The 16572-nt window shown below is 51.3% G+C and overlaps 1 protein-coding gene and 1 long non-coding RNA gene across 3 annotated transcripts in view; one reads left to right on the top strand and one right to left on the bottom strand.

The window, feature by feature from the left end:
* Positions 1-8148, top strand: part of Nfatc2 (nuclear factor of activated T cells 2) — a 107737-nt gene extending 99589 nt beyond the window's left edge. Inside the window, exons 10-11 of one of the 2 annotated variants that reach the window (XM_050120183.1) lie at positions 1135-1220; positions 7161-8148. In XM_050120183.1, the coding sequence (XP_049976140.1) occupies positions 1135-1178 (44 nt within the window). In that variant the 3' untranslated portion in view covers positions 1179-1220; positions 7161-8148. The remainder of the gene's footprint in view (positions 1-1134; positions 1221-7160) is intronic. The other variant, XM_050120182.1, reaches the window with a different exon arrangement.
* The window catches only part of LOC126487432 (uncharacterized), a 169835-nt gene that overhangs the window by 11740 nt on the left and 141523 nt on the right, over positions 1-16572 (bottom strand). The window contains exons 2-3 of the long non-coding RNA XR_007588380.1: positions 8143-9935; positions 4859-6231 (exon numbers count right to left, since the gene is read on the bottom strand). This is a non-coding gene — a long non-coding RNA (uncharacterized lncRNA). The remainder of the gene's footprint in view (positions 1-4858; positions 6232-8142; positions 9936-16572) is intronic.

Raw genomic sequence — 16572 nt, 5'->3', positions numbered from 1 at the left:
GGGGCTTTTGGGTCTGGGAGACAGAGGGTGCAGAAACGAGTTTGGGCCGTGTAAAGTTTGAGCATTATAGTAGACATCCTAACTAGCCATTCAGGGGTGCTGGCCAGAGGTAAAACTCCTAACATGGCCATTGTCGAGGGTGTTAATGTCTTTAACACCGGAAGGAAAGGCCTGATAACACTTGCTCTGGATTTTGGAGGAGCTATCAAAATGTACACACGAAAGGCCAGACAGGGCCTCATACTCCCTGAACACTGGAGAGCAGCCCTCTGTGTCTCTAGAGAGACTAGGAAAGACAGGGTTCCCACGTCTCCTACTGTCTCTGTGAGAACAGATGGACAACGTGGGCCGTGTAGTCCCAGGTCAGCCTTGGACCCATCCAGCCCTAGTGGGAAGTTCCAGCATGGCTTGTAGTGCTGAAAAGAAGCCCCTCCTCTCGGATGAGGCTCCAGGGGTTCCTGGCTCTCCTTGAGAGTGGATTCAAGTTCTGCATTCCCCCCCCCCCCAATCTAACAGAAACCTCAGAGACACACAGTTGTTTGCATCAAAGGAAGCTCAGGCCTTCGTGTACCCTCCAGAGGGGACAGGGAAGACAGGACTCTGAAAGCTTGAGCGGCAAGAAACTGATCCAAGTGGAAGAGAAAAGACAATAGATGGGTTAAAAACAACGGCAGGTCTCCTTCTCTGAGAACAAAGGGCACCTTCATTGCCCTGAGGGGCAAGAGGCTTTGAAGAGAATTAACTTCAGGGAAACTCTTTAGGAAAGCTTGGAAACCCTGAGGTGCTACATCACAGTAGGTGGGTCCCTCCTGGGATTCCTTTTCTGTAGGCTCGACTGGTGAGAGGCCTTCGAATTGCTTAGAGACAGGCACAGTTCCTCGTTTTTTGCTGATGCGTTTTTTTTTTGCCTCAGAGACTACCCCTGCTTTGTATAAAGTCCCTCATCTCAGTGGTACTGACCCCAGTTGTTGGGTTCATTCAGGCCAGGAAGTTAACACAGAATGGCCAGAAACTCTCGTCTAAGGGTGAAGTTCTGTCCTGGGTTGTGTAGCTAGGAACAAATTTGAAGTATGATAGAGTTCAAAGGTAATTTTTCCTTTTCTTCTCAAAAATGGTTTTGCACGTCTTTTTCAGAACTGATAGACACACACCTTAGCTGGATACAAAACATATTATGAGACCGAGTGACTGGTCTTTGATCCGAGAAATCAAAGCGAAAGGTAACGGATTCTTCTACTTCTCCCTGGGGTCACCAGCTATGTTTGCTTACCTCAAATTTATGGTTAAGTCAGAGAGAAAGCACCAACCGCAAGGCTCTCTGCTCGCTGGCCAACTGTCCTTGCGGATCCCACTCCTGACAGTGCCAAGACTCTCAGTCTGAGATGGGGGTGGATGCAGGGGTTTGCATGCTGTTCTGGGGACCCTGCACCCTACAGGAATGGGGGTTCTGTATTGAGTAGAAGCTCTAGGAAGCTGATTGAGCAGGAGTGTGTGTGTGGTCTTCTCTAGTACACAAATGACCTTGCTTGGCTTCCTGTCTGCCTAGACTTGACTGACTTTGACCTCTGGGGCTGCACAGAAGGATCAGCTGGCTGAACCAGACTGGTTGGGGCAAGCTTGTCTCTGACAATATAGTCCCGAGGGTAAAGGAGGAAGTGACGACTCTCCTGTGCCCTTCCCACGTGATCAGCCTGACTTTGTGGCTAAGCCCTCTGGGACAGCGATTAAGTTGGCACTGCTGGGGTGCTGGGCCATGGCTGGCTCCCCACTTCTTTTTGTCAGAGGAAGCAGCTCCTTTACCTCCCCGGCAAGGTCCAGATGCCCTTGGCAGAGTCACACTAAAAATCCCAGTTAAAATTCAGTGTGTAAAAGCCATGCCTGCAGGTGTACCAATGAGCTGGCAGTTCATACCCTTGTCCCCCACTTTCCCGAAGGCAAGGGATAAAGGCGCCCCGATACTACAATGCACCCTTCCTGGGAAGGCCAGGTACTCATTTCACAACAACAGGATTCAGACTTCGCTGAGGTCAGGGGCATTCACTGTACCAGCCACCCCCTGCTGAGCTTCATCCACAGCCCAGGAATCAGGCTGATAAAAACAGGTGTTTTCTGTGGAGAGCGAAGTCACTTACAAGGCCCAGGGTGCACGGTGCTTCTTGGGCCTGGAAACTTGGGAGATGCCCCAACTCTCAGCTTCCCTCTGACCCCAACACTGACCTGGCCCTCGACCAATTGAGGGATTTTGTCCTTTCCCACTGGGCCCGGATAGATAGCCTGGCTATGTTCTAGAGTGTGCTCTAATGGTCTTAGGTGTCCAGAGCCCAGGAAGGGGACAGAGAAAAGATGCAAGGTACGTTTCTCCAGAAAGTAAACCCCATGATGACATCCTCAGGTAGCATCTGAGCTGTGAGTGACAGGAAAGGCCCAGTCCTTCAAGCCCAGTGCTGGACCTTGACTCTAGAGGACACTCCCCCGGGATCTTCTCCTACATCAGCAGAAGTGATGTCCTCCTGACTGGGCACAGCAGAAGAGCCAGGGTAGGGGTGCTCCAGGCCTGTCCTGACTGCAGAAGGGGCTCTCTGGCTACAGTTTGGCTGGATGGTAGAAAACAGTTGAGGTTTGGAAGAGAAGCAGTGAGGCCTCTCTGTTCCTTCCTGCAGTTGCCATTCTGGAGTAAGCAGCTAAGGTGGGGGTGGCTTAGGAAGAGCCCCTGAGAGTCCCTTCTTTAACAAATCCCTTGACAAGTCGGTTTTAGCTACTAGAATATTACCACTAAACCAACCCAGACTAGTTTATAAGTAATACTAGTTGAGGCTCTGACTTCCCCAAATAAGTAGGCAAAGAAAACACCCTACTCTTTTACCTGACACTGGCAAACTATGGTGGTGAGGCTTGATCTGGCCCCCATCCTGTTTTGTCAATAAAGTTTTATTGAGACATATTGATGTTGATTTGCCTATAGGCATCTCAAGAGTGGAGAAAGGCCCTAACACCCACAAATTTGAAAGTAGTATCTAGTCCTTTACCAAAAGGGCCTGTTGGTCCCTGGCATGGCCCTTTCAATATTGTCTGTTGCCATTTTTTATTGCTTCATAGTATTAGAGCTGTATTACCTCTGTATATGAATGGTTATCTCTGCTATAATTTTGATGCCTTTTAAACCTATCCATCTTCTCTTTCCTGGTGGCAGCCTTGGGTCACACTGTAGTTAGAGACACGTTCATTCTTAGCCCTGTCTTTAATGGGGTTAGCAGCACTGTGACGGGCTGTCCCTCACCCATCCTTTTCTTAGAATATGGTGCTTTTGGTGGACCACCTGGCTCAAATCTGCCCACTAAACTCAGAAGCTAACTGGCCTTTTCCTGCACAAAATACAGCGAGGATTCTGGGTCTCCAGAAACAAAAGGGGGTGAATGCTACACCTCACAGAACAATTTCTTGACCAGCGTGTAGGCTGCAGATTTAATAAGCTGATAGAGTGGGCCGGGTTCACATCTAAATCTAAACCCCATTGCCTGCTGCAGCAAGGGACCTCCAGGCTCTACAGTGCCTGTCCACAGCGTAGCCATGTTCCTAGTGCTGAGGTAGGAATTAAATAGTCCTGCCATGCTCAGAAAATCTGAATGGTTCATCGTCTTGTAGATGAAATTTCTCAGCCAGTACTAGCCATATGGTCCTACGCACAGCGCAATCTGTGAGACTTACGGATCCAACACTGACTTCTAGGGGGTATGTGAAGGAAGGAATAGGTACTGTTGGAACAAAAACTGACAAGAAGTTAGATTTGGAAGTGGGTTGGGCCTGTGTGGAGGCGCATGGACCAAGGTGGGAAGATAAGCTGGCAGAGGAAGGAGAAATACAGAGGAATTATGGGATGGACAAAAGGGGGGAGCAGACTCAGAACTCTGGGTCACCCTTGGGAGCCCTACCCAAGTCTGACATGGAGCCTGAAGTGTCTAGCCTTTTCGATCTGTGTCATGTCATTGCTGGGTATTTCCTGTGTCTGGGGTACAGGATGCAACAGCAGTAGCAAGTTGCCAGGAAGGGAGGGTACAGAAGAGCCTATGTCCAAGTTGTGGCTGGCATGGGCAGAAGAGGCAGGGATGGCCTCAGCCTGGCGGGGGACACAGAGGATTAGAGGTTTGCTGGTGGCATGAACGGGAAGGTAGCAGCGGGAACTACGCATGCTTAGAGAGTGGTGGGCAGTGAGGTGGCTCAAAGGGACAGATGGCGAGGTCCTCGAGGGGAACTCCGGAAAGCAGGTGAGGGATTGGCCCAGAGCAGGAGCTTGGGGTATAGGAGAATTAAATCAAGATGAAAGAGAGAGAAAGATGGACAGGAAAGGAACAAGACAGTGATGGGGCTGAGCAGGACTCTCCTTTCTAATGGGGGAAGATAAAGGGCAGATAATCACAATGGGCCTTGTGGACTCCCTTCAAAGGGTAGCAGGCTGTCCCCTACCCTAGTGGCCTGCAAGGGGACACCTGGATGGAGAGACTGAGCAGAGCCCCTCAGAACTCGGAGCCCAAGTTTTATCCTGACATAGAACGATGCAATTGCCATCATCTGGTTGGTGTATATTCTAGAACTTTCTCCCCTGCAGCCAGGGCTACATAGGATTTCAGAAAGAAAAGCCACTACCACGTCTAGAGGTTGCTAGACGTGATAGCCACCACTATGTAAGTCTACAACTTACTGAAATGGGAACCACTGTCTGAAGTTAGTAGGAAACACGGCGCCTCTCCCTGGCTGTTGAGAGGTCGGTCAGCCTCCCAGGCCTGCACTGCTCAGAGGGCGCTGACCCTATATGAGGGCCCGTGGTGCACAAAGCAATATCTATTAGCTATTCTCAGCATACCTGGGCTATGGGAAGGTCCACGAGGAGTTGACTGTTCTTACCCCGGAGGCTGAGCAAACAAGGAAGGCCGTTAGGATCCCGCTGCATTTAGCTTCCATTCCATCCCCAGAGGGCTGGCAGCTCCCTGGGCCCTGGCAGTGCTGCGTCAGCAGAGCCGGAGTTGGCATCCTTCCTTGAGCTTCCTGTTTTAGGCCCCAGTGAATGAGCTGGTACCAGAACACCGAATACAGTACCTGCACATGCGTTCCCAGCCAGCTGATTGTAGGAGTCCAGCCCCTGGGGTCCCATTAACAGAGCTATTCACCATCTCATAAGTGTTCGTTACGATGGTCTCCCAAGGCTCATTCTTGAACATACCCGACATCTAGCGCTGTGTTCTGCAGGCCCACACATCTTCTATCCAGGGCACTGTGGTCACTGATTGCTGATGTACCCATGCTCACAGCACCAGGAAGCAGTAACATTTTTGGACCCAGTTTATAGGTTGAGAAACTGAGGCACAGAGCAGTTCAGTCAGTAAAGCCAGGCTCATGATCAAGTCACAGCAGAAGTGGTATTCCGACCCCCACTGACTCCAGCACACATGAGGAACACTGAACTGAGCCCCACCTTCTCATGCAAAGCACTGTGGGTACACCAGCGTGCTCCCGACTGTGACCACTGACAGCGCTGACCGCCGTACACCAGGCTTGGTGATGTCATCCACTCCACGGTTGACATTCCCACAGCAGATTTTAGAAGTCCACTCACAGTGGTACACACCTATGATCCCAACACTCTGAGACAGAGGCGGGAGGATTGCCTGTCGGTTCGGGGCCAGCCTTGGCTACGTCATGAGTGCCTAGACTATATGTCAAGACCCCATCCCAAACATATTTTGTTTTAAGCGAAAACAAGCAGTGAGACGGCTCAGCGGGTAGAGGCACTTGGTGCCCAGCCCCATGACCTGAATTGTCTTTGAGACCCACATGGTGGGAGAGGACAGACTTCTACAGGTTGCACTCTGACCTATTTACACACCATGACAAATCCTCACCCCCAATACACATGCTGAATGTATAAGAGAAGACAGAATGATCCTAAAGGGACGCGCTGCTGTGACTTCCACGCTAGAGACTCAGAGACAAACCTGGATTAGCCCATTCTTTTTAAAACTGTACCTATGTCCACCCCTGTTGACATGGGGGTCACAGACTCACCTAGGCAGGGGCCTCCTAGGACAGAGCACCTCAGACTGCAGAACCTGGAATGAGGAAGATCTCCACAGCTTCTCTGCCCTCCACGCCGTTTCGATCTCTAACGCTCAGGAAACAGCGCAGATGAGAAACTGAGCAGGGTGTGGGGGGGAAATCTTCTTTCCATCCTGGGGTTGGCTGATAAATGTTGCCGAAGATGTGCACTTAGTTTGGGGACAGTCTCTGCAGCCTCCCGTGTGTGCTGGTGATGCCAAGGGAAACCCATGACCAGATCTTCCGTGCTAGGATCTCACACCCTATCCCAGTAACTCACACCTCAAATGAGCTGCCCAGTTGGCACAGGCCAAAGAGCTCCATGCCAGGGGCTGGCACTATGCCCACAGTTCCTATTGGAACCACATATGTACAGGGAAGGTGACTGGCTTCCAAGCCCCTCAAGGACCCCCTCCACTTCTGGAGCCTTGAAACAAAGTCCTTGAGTGGTGGCAGACCTCTCACTGTGCGGAGGAAGGAAGGAAGGAAGGAAGGAAGGAAGGAAGGAAGGAAGGAAGGAAGGAAGGAAGGAAGGAAGGAGTTTTGACTGGGCAGTGGTGGCACACACCTTTAACTAGTACTTGGGAGGCAGAAGCAGGTGGATCTCTGTGAATTTGAGGCCAGTCAAGGCTACACAAAGAAACCCTGTCTCTAAAAACCAAGAAAAAGAAAAGAAAAAGAAATTTTATGCAAGTGGACAGCCAGTTAGCTATGACTGTGGAACCCACCCCCACCTCACTCTGCCCCCACCACCCCGGCTGTCTTTTTAAGGGCCCCTGAGTTTGGGATTTTGCTTTTTGGTCCAATGTGACAGGATCACATACTTGGTGCTTTGAGGACAAGGCAGGCACAGAAGCAGTTTGGTCGACACATGGTGACTTAAGGACCTGAGCTAAAGGACAGAAAGGGGACAGTGGGACACACTACCATGTGAGCAGCCAGCTGGTGGGGGGGGGGCTTGGGTAGGCGCAGTGATATAGGTAAGATGGCTAACACAGGAAGTGGCATCTAACTGGGTGCCTGGTTGGGGTGACACCTCACGTGTTTGTTTTATTCTGTCTCCCCCTTTCTAGTTAATGAAATCATCAGGAAGGAGTTTTCAGGACCTGCCCCCCGAAATCAGACCTAGAACAGCCATTATCGCAAGACGCCTTCCATCTGGGACCCCTTCTGTCTCCCCCTGTCTTCTCTGACTGGAACACTGTGTGTGGGCACAGCAAAGGCTGTTGGTGTAGGAGCCTGCTGCCTCTCAACGCTTAGCTGAGCTGTTGTCCATGGTGACTGGATGAAAAAGCCACTGCCTGCTGACCAAAGCCCCGTTCTCAACTCACCAGGAAGCTGAATTTGCCAGAGACCCGGAAGCTGGCCTCGGGGAGAGAGCTGGGGAACTTCGATAGAGCCCCAGCCCACGGACATGGCTCCTCTCTCTCTTGAAGGGTGTTTAGACAGAGCAACCAAAAGAACGTGGCCCAAGAGCCCAACTTTTGGGCTCAAGAACCCCAGGTCTCTGTAGGAGCCAAAACCGGAGCGTCTCATCTCTGCCCCAGCTGGGCCATAGCAGGGCTTTGTTTGTTTTCAGTCTTTTTCCGAAGCCAAACTGCCTTGCCCTGACAGGACCACCTGTTCCAACTCCCGGCCTTAAGTTATAACCCATGTACGTTGTTTGCCAGCTTCTGGGCCTTTGTTTTGTTTTTCTCTGCTTCAAAGAGCCAACCAAGGAGTCCGCAGGCTGGGCCCTCTCAGCCAGCTACTCCCTAACCCTGCTGCCTGCACCAGACCTCTGGTGGGATCCAGCTCGGGCTGCCTGTTGAGAACAAAGCTTCCAAAGGCTCCTCTCCACCCTCCTCCCAGACAGAGCCTCCTCCTCCCCGGAGCTGGAAGAACCTTCTGGGTCCTTGCATTGACTGTTACAGAGCTGAAGCCACCTAACCCAATCAAAACCTGCAGGTGTTTGTCATGATTGCCACCAAACAGAACGACGGGGCTGAAATCTCCCCCTACCCTAAACTCAAAAGCCGGAGCGCGCTGGCATAGCCCCATTATTCTGTTTCTTACCTGGATGCACATAACATCACTGTGGAATCCGAGATGCTGCCATGTGAGCTGCATGCGTAACTCAGACCCCAGCATGTGCCTTCGTGTGATCAAGGCTGGCTAGTGTGTCCTATGGTGTCCTCTGCTCTCACGCCACAGGTCTCCACAGTCTTCCTCCCCTGGTGCAATTTTTTTTTTTTGCTTTCATTTTTTTGTTCTTCCTTCCAACAGAGCCGTTTGTCTTCACCACAGATGCCCCTGTACATATTGGGCAGGCATGTCAATGACTTTCTTGGCTCTGTCTGCTAGGTAGAGGGCCCGAATAGCAAGCCACAGTGGCTAAATACCCATCGTGGGTTTCTTAAACTCTGGCTTTGCCAAGGCCGTCCAAGGGTAAATCTTGGGAGCTGAGCCAGCTACAGCTAGCTCTCCAGACAGAGACCCATACCCAGGGCTCAGCTTGAGCATGAAAGTGTGACTTCTTGGCTAATGTAGCCTTTCCCCTAGCAGCAACGCCGGGCTCCCTCCACCCACCCCAAGCATACACCGGAGCAGAATTCTCTTTTGAACCCAGAATGTCTACAAGCAGTTGGGCACTAAGCCTCTGGTCCGAGGCACTTCCTGAACAAAGGAAGCCTCTGTGAAGCAATACCCACTTCTCTGGGGAAGGGTGACAAGGGCTTAGAGATCAGTTCTCACTTGCCCTGGCTGGGAGCCACTTTTTGCACATGAGGAATTGGGCCTTTCCTCGGATTATCTCAATGTTTTACCCAAGTGCCTTCCTGCAATTGTAGTGAGCAGTTCAGCTGCATTGTGTATGGTGTGAGAAAGGGCTAACTCGCTTCCTCATCTTCTAACCAAGTCAGCAAGAGGGCTTCCCGTAGTTCAGACTCCCGTACCTCTGTGTGTGTGTGTGTGTGTGTGTGCAAGAGGGCTTCCCGTAGTTCAGACTCCTGTACCTGTGTGTGTGTGTGTGCAAGAGGGCTTCCCGTAGTTCAGACTCCCGTACGTGTGTGTGTGTGCAAGAGGGCTTCCCGTAGTTCAGACTCCTGTACCTGTGTGTGTGTGTGCGCATGTGTGCAAGAGGGCTTCCCGTAGTTCAGACTCCTGTACCTGTGAATGTATGTGCACATGTGTGCAAGAGGGCTTCCCGTAGTTCAGACTCCTGTACCTGTGTGTGTGTGTGCGCATGTGTGCAAGAGGGCTTCCCATAGTTCAAACTCCTATACCTGTGTGTGTGTATGTGTGCAAGAGGGCTTTCCTTAGTTCAGACTCCTGTGCCTCTGTGTATGTGTGTGTGTGTGTGTGTGCATGCCCTTTCCCCTAGACTACCTTAGCTGAGTAGTCTAAGAAACCTTCTCATACACAAGTAGATCAGGAAGCCAGGAGAGAAAGTAGCATTTGTTCCCAGACACGCCAGAGAAAGTATACGAGCAGCAGACAGCTATCAAGGAGGTTTGGTCAGTCGCAGATATAGAAGGAAACTTGGCTAGTAGTGATGGCTTATACACCATTCTCAGAGTGGGAAGATGTAGTCTGATCTAAGTCCGTGAGGGTGGGTGTGTTGTATGTGAGTCTGAAGGGTCGAAGCAGAAATGTGTCCTTGTGAAATCCGCGGTGACGTTAGTGTGGCACTCGGACGGGTTTGTCTTGCTGAATGTGGTACTTAACTCTTGGAAGTCCGCACATCTGCCTGATTGTACAAAGACAGCTGCTGGGGAGTTTATATATCCACCCAGATTAGGATGGTATTAAACTTTATTTTCTTACCTGGACTTTGGCGCTTTTTAATCTGCCCTCAAAATATCTCATCCCTGTTGGAGTTAGAACATATTTATAAATGGTCAGATGTCTTCTTAAGTTTTTTTTAAACATATATATCTTGATTTTCTGTAAGAGAAATGGTATATTCTTGAATTGTTTTCTCATTCCAGAAAAACAAATCCAAAGGCATGGCTTGGGTCCCCATCAGGACCTCGGGATAGGAGAGAGGGAACTGGGACGAAAGAGCATCTTTTTCTTGCTTGAGAAAGATACCGACTCCTTCAACCTCAAGCCTGGGTTGTCCCTGAGAATTGTACGCAAAGGGTTTAGTTGGTAGTTTTGATTTAAAGCCACCGAATCCTGTCTTCTCATGGACTGACAAGATCCTAAAGACAGGCTGATGCTGTCAGAACCAACCGTGTGGAGTCCTCACAGGAGACCCCACGTGCGGCATCCAAAGGACAGCCACCTTTTGTCCAGCACATCACAGCCATGGACAAAGTGAGCTAGTTCCTCCCAAGACCTGGGATAGCTCGCTCACGTCCAGTGGTCTGGTCATCTGTTGCATCACCATCAACCCTCAGCCAGCAGTGGCACACAGAGAGGTTGGAAGCAATGTGCTTTCATTGTCACTCAGAACCAAAGAGAGACTGCATTGACAGACTATCGGGGAGCTGCTATGTTCGTTAGGCACTCCGGAAAAGACACAGGGGTGGCCAGGCCAGGCATTCCTGAACTCTGCGGGAAGGGCAGCCTTGAGGAACCTGACACACCTTTGGCCATCAAGCTTCATGGACCCAAACCAGCCAGAGCGAGAGCTCCTCCTGCAGTCCTGCCCGCTGCTAAAATGAGGCGACATCACCTTCACTGTTGACCGACTCACCCGTGCCTTGACATACAGCAGCCATCCTCGTCTTAACCCGGTTCGTTTACACCTAACTCCAGTGTTGGGCAAGAGCAGTGCTTCCCTGAGCTGCCTCTCTGGGATCACAGAGGGGTCCTGGCAGTCAAAGGGTTAATGCTGTCTCTAGGCAGTCCCTGGGGCAGATGGGAATAAAGTTCCCGCCCTTTCAGGTTTTGGATGGACTGGGTGCTGATGGTGCTGTTGCTGTGTGACTAGGAGCCACAGCATTCTGGTTGGCCAGAGCACACTGTGGGAGCATCCCAGCCATCCTATCAGAGAAGCCCCTGCTCCCCTGTCACCTCTCAGCCCTCACAGGGAGTCTCACCATCCTAGAGGTTGCCCCGGTGATGCCTGAGGACCAGGGTTTGGGAAAAATCCCGACTGTCTTGAGGAGTCAGACTATATCACATTCCTATGCAAAATAATTTTAATCTCCAGTTTCATGTAGTTTATTTTTGCTATATGTAAAGTATTTTTATACGGCTTGTATGATGACAGCTTAGCAATAAAACAGTTGAGAGCAACTTTTCCCTGGCTGTGTCTGCTTCTCTGGGAGGCAGGGTTGCAGCAGCCTCAGAAGTGGGGTTCAGATAGCAAGGGAGTTTTCATGTGTGCACAAAGAATATCATCTCAAGAGGAACCTGCTGTCCACTTACCCAAAGTGACAGAGCCACAAGGTCAACTCAGATCTGCCCCATCCTCTCTACCCAAGTCTCTGTCATCTTCCGGGGGTCACAGCAGGAACAGACTTATGAGTCAGCCTTAGGCTAACTTCCAGGAAGTCCTAGAGCATCTGAAGTCATTTGGGGGCTTTCTGTTTGAGCATCTTGCAAATTACCAGAGAAGAGAGGAGGGGCATTTTAAACCTGAAAACAAATATTCCAGAAAGTTTTAGGACTTTCTATCTGCCTTCCTGGTCAGAATAGCTTTTCCCCTTTCAGAGTTAAAGGGTTCCAGGGATGTGGAAGGATTTGCTATTTCTTAAGTCTTGATATTAAACATCTTCTACCCTTGAGAGCTTTGCTCTAAAGTCCTAGGCCCTGTACCTCTCCACTCGACCATTTTCTGCTCCTGGAATGTTCTAGACTCCACCCCTGCTCCTTTCAATGCCAGCAACCAGCAGGACCACTTGGACAGGTGTCCCAAGGCCTGACAGGAGCTTGCATGGGTCCTTGTGGCTGCAAATACATACACCCTGCCTGAAAGGCCACAGGGCCCTCTGGTGGCTTGGATCAGAAGCCCAAAAGAGTCCCACAGTCCAGAGGGTCCAGATTCCAGAAGTATCCAAGTATCCATGGCTCCACATAGCTAGTGTGGATTCCATTTTTGTATGTAGGACCCTGTGAGGCAGGGCCTACACAATGCCACTTAAATGCACTCTTGGGAATGGCTCGTGTGACTTGAATGGGTAGGAAACCCCCCACCTCCACATCACACAGCCAGTACCCACCCAGCACCACATGCCGCAAGCGGGCTCTACCCTTTATGGTGTTTACTGAAACCATGGGCAACTGGCTTTCCTTTGCTCACTTCTGAAGCCCTTCTGTGCCTTTCCTGAAGGGCAGCAGCAGCCAAAGACGAGGATAAGACTATCCTCCCATTCTAAGTAGACCTGCCTTCTGCATCACTGAGTGAAAAGGTAGAGCATAGCCAGAGGTAGGAACGTCTGGGAGAGTCCAGAGTGAGCATGATCCTGAGCCTTAGGGACTGAGGAGAAGGCAGAGCCAGAGCAAGAGGCCAGGACTGTAAAGAGTAGACCAAAAAAAGAGCCAGATAACCAAAATGGATGGATTATATGGGGGAAGGGCAGCTCAGCCCCTGGGCTGGAGTTTAGGGTACAAGTGGGAACTGAAGGATACTGGGAGAACACGGTGGCCAAGCCCTCCCAGCTCGATATGTTAAATAGATACCTCAACTAGCCATTTGTCCTGGGTTTGAGACTAATCATGTCCATGCAAACTTCACCCATTCTTCTATTTCTCCTGGTGCAAAATGCTGGCAGTAGTTGGCACCTCCAGGGTGTCAGAAACTTGAGAGAAGCTGGCTCGTATTTTCTGTCAGTTCCCTGTAGCATCAACAGCCCTCAGGCTTCGGTTGAGCCTCGAGCTGCTGCTGGGACCTCATCTACCGTGAGGTCTGGAAATACATGATAGAGGTTTGGGGTTGTTTGGTAACCAGACCATAAGAGCCAGAAATGAGTCTCTCCACTTTTCAAAACTCCCAGAATGTGAAGTACCTGTTGTCACTCAGGTGACTTGCAGCAGCCAGGAGCAGTTTTTCAGCAGGGGGAAGCATAACTCTGGGTTGGTAACAGTGGGGACTTCAGAAGACTTAGGGGAGAAAGTGGGATGGACACCGGCGCAGCCCCTTTGGGCTCATAAACCAGAAGGAAGCACAGAGCCAGGCTTGAGTCTCAGACAGTGAGAAGGCTGGAACCACAGGAATCACTGATAAAGGAAAGTGAAGGCCACAGCCCCGGCGAGGCCAGTGAGGCCGAGGGACCCATAAGCCTCATGACATTTTGTGGTACAGACATGAGTAAGTTAGGACAAAACTTTCTTCCCAGAAGGCCACTCTCTCAGCCCACCTGTCCCCACTTCCTGGTAATGCTCAGAAGTTGAGGTATGTGTACATGCTCCCCCCGCCCCCCAAGACTGCCCTGCCCCAGCCTCTCCAAGAATGCCTTCTTCCTGCCTGTTCTATACTCTGAAATTACAGGTGCATCACGACCACCAGGTGCACTGCCAGGGCCATGCCATCTGGTCCTTAGCCAGATTTCAGGGAGGGACAGTAAACTATAACCTCCATGACAGACTTGCCAAGTTCCCTCGAGCCCCCCCCCCCCCACCCAACAGAGTAAACCCACAAGGGTCTGTCTCATGGCTTTTGCTTCTAATGACACGAGGCCACACAAGGGCAGGTTTCCCAGGACCGCCTTGGACAGGGCTGCACAGCCCCCCTTCCCCGGCTCCAGATGTTAGTACATCTGTGTGGCTTCACGGTGCTAGCCACAAGGCATTTCTAGTTAACATGCCCGAGATTCCCCGTGGATTCCAGACATGCCCAGCCACCATCTCTGCCCCTCGCAGCTTTCCATCCTCACTCTCAGACCACACCATCTCCTGGTTCAGTTTCTGCATTCTTAGTGCCAGAAGTGCTCACCTCCTAATTCCGGAAGCGCTTATAAAAAGACACACACGACTCTTCCTACCTGACTACCAGGTACCACGTGAAGTCCACCATGCTGAGCCCACTGTGCATGGGAACTCCGGGGTCGACTTGTGGGTCCCGGGAGAGAAGGACAATGCTTGCCTTGGCTTCAAGCCCAGCACACAGTAGGACCTTGGGGGATGGGGTGTGTGAATGAGCAGCTGTAACCAGCTTTGGCGTGCACAAGAGGCAGGTCACAACAGGAAAATTAATAACTTCCTAATATTTAACCCATTTTTTCAAAACCAAACAGTGGACTCAAGAGAGGCCTTGTCCCAGCCCCACGGGGCTCAGTATGTTCATTTCTGGTTACACAGTGGTTGTTTTCTGGCAAGAGCCAGCTCCCTTCGCTGCAGAAAGTAATAAGGACGTGACTCCCTCGGGTCCCCAACCTGCCAAGTCGTCATCTGCTCTGGGCAGCCTACAGTTACCTGTGGCCCTCCCGCCTGTAAAGCTCTCTCTGCTGGAGCTCAATGGCGCCTAGGGGACAGGCAAAGGAAGGGCAGGCAACCAGTTGCTGTTTACCAGACAATGTGAAACTGGAACTTCCCCAAGGAGGATGGTCCTTAAGGTGATCAATGGGGCTGCTACCGGGACTCCGCAGCGCCCACTGCAGGCCGCATGAGAACAGGGCACACGGCCTCCCAGGCTCTCCTTTATCCTCCACCTGGGGCTAGGGGTCGCCATGGCCTCTGAGGACCACAGGGTCTTCTGCCTGACTCCAGCCCTTCCTGAGGCCCAACCTACCAAGATTGGGTTGGGACGCACTTTAAGAGCCGAAATGCGCAATCCTGGATGCCATGGCCTCCCATCTCCCAATGTTCACAGCCTCGCCCTGTTTCTTTGCTTTTCATTCTGTTCATAGTGGGCTGTCAAGTTCCCCTTCCTGGCTTCCACGAGTCCTTAGACCCCACTCTCTGCACCTCTCCTCTCCCAAAATGCCGCCTTTCATCTCCTGCCTCATACAGCCCACAGTAAACAAGACCATGCTCCCCTCTCTGGAATCGTACCCCATCGGCTCCCAAGCCCACCCCACCCCATCCACACTCCCACCCTTACAGACCTCAGGGACAACTGTAGGACACTTAGTGCCTAAAGCATCAATAATTTATAGTCGTGCAGGTCCGGAGATCACTCAGAATACCTGGGGCAGTCCAGACCTTGTATTACCAGGCACACTGGAGACCCACCTCCCTGACCCATCCTCATGAGAGGACGTGTTTAGCTGTAGTCCTCGACGTTTGAACCTGTAGCCATGGTCAGCTAGTTACCCTAGAACTCCTGCTGCTGGGCAGGTAGCTAGCGATTCTGCTGGCTGGTAAAGCTCGTTTAACCTTGAGCCTCACCTGGAAAGGGAATCTAAACCATCTGTTGCCTGGGCAGTTACTCTGGCCCACATGTGCTCAGATCGTCATTGATACTCTGAGGGGAAATGTTTTGTTTTTTTTTTAAAGGAGTTGAACCCTGGGCCTCAAGCGGGGGACTACCTCCCCAGCACCATTTGAATTTTTTCTTTGTTTTCTGAGACGGGGGGTTTTTCTGTAAGGTCATGTCCAGGAAAACTCTCTGTAGATCAGTCTGGCCTTGAACTCAGAGATCCGCCTGCCTCTGCTTCCCAAGTGCTGCCACCTCTGCTATCCAGATGGCCTTGACCTTACTCTACAGCCTGAATGGGCCTTGAACTTGCTTTCTTCCCCCGCCTCAGCCTTACAAGTGTCTGGGGTGGCAGACCTGTGCCACCAGCTCCACCTGAGACTCCTAATAGCAAGAGCCCCGTGTATAATTCGGGAAACTGAGGTCCAGAGGGTGGCAAGCACAGATGTATTTTTCATGCAAGCCACAGATACTGACTAATTATATCCAGATGCCCAGAGCACATATTTTGAACAAGCTGGGTGGCTAGCCATTATCCACAGGTGGTACCAGAGGCATGGGCATGAGCAACCCTGCCATGGAAGAAGGGGTAGCAGGAGTGGGTGGTCAGGGAGGTACAGCTGACACCGGCTCTGCCTGGTCCGTGATCCTGCCACTGAGGCTTATAGACAGCCTGAAGGAAAATGCCTTTCTCACTACCCAGGTGAACAGGTAGCTCAGGGGACCCAGTGCATGACCACGCAGCTAGCTGGGAAGTGTTACCAAATTTGCTGTACCAGCTCCTCACCCTAACCACACTGCCATGGGGGAGTGGCCTGAGAGTCTTTGGGATCCTTAGGTCTACCCGAAGCACAACCAGGGACTTTTTTTTTTATATAACCACATAAGAATTAGGAGGAAGAAGCAGCCTGTCACCTCAGATCCTCAGAGGCTGAGGCAGGAGGATTCAAAGTTCAAAGCCAGCCTGAGCTACAGAGAGAGTGCAAGGCCATCATGAGAAACTTAGACCCTGTCTCAAAACAAGAAAGGATAAGGATATCTCAGTGGCAGAGGACTTGCTTAGCATACGCTAGGTCCTAGGACTTTCCCAGGACCCCCACCCCCGAGTCCTAGGGGTGGAGCAGGTGAGACAAATGGCCAAGGGGATCTGTTTTCAGGGACCTTTTAACAGCTGACTCCGGCAGGACCCAAGAGTGACC

This window comes from Alexandromys fortis, unplaced genomic scaffold (assembly GCF_014885135.2).
Source record: "Alexandromys fortis isolate MF-2015 unplaced genomic scaffold, M_Fortis_MF-2015_v1.1 scaffold_141, whole genome shotgun sequence".
NCBI classification, from domain to species: domain Eukaryota; kingdom Metazoa; phylum Chordata; class Mammalia; order Rodentia; family Cricetidae; genus Alexandromys; species Alexandromys fortis.
Note: the sequence above shows the minus strand (reverse complement) of the source record. Positions and strands in the feature narration are given on the sequence as shown.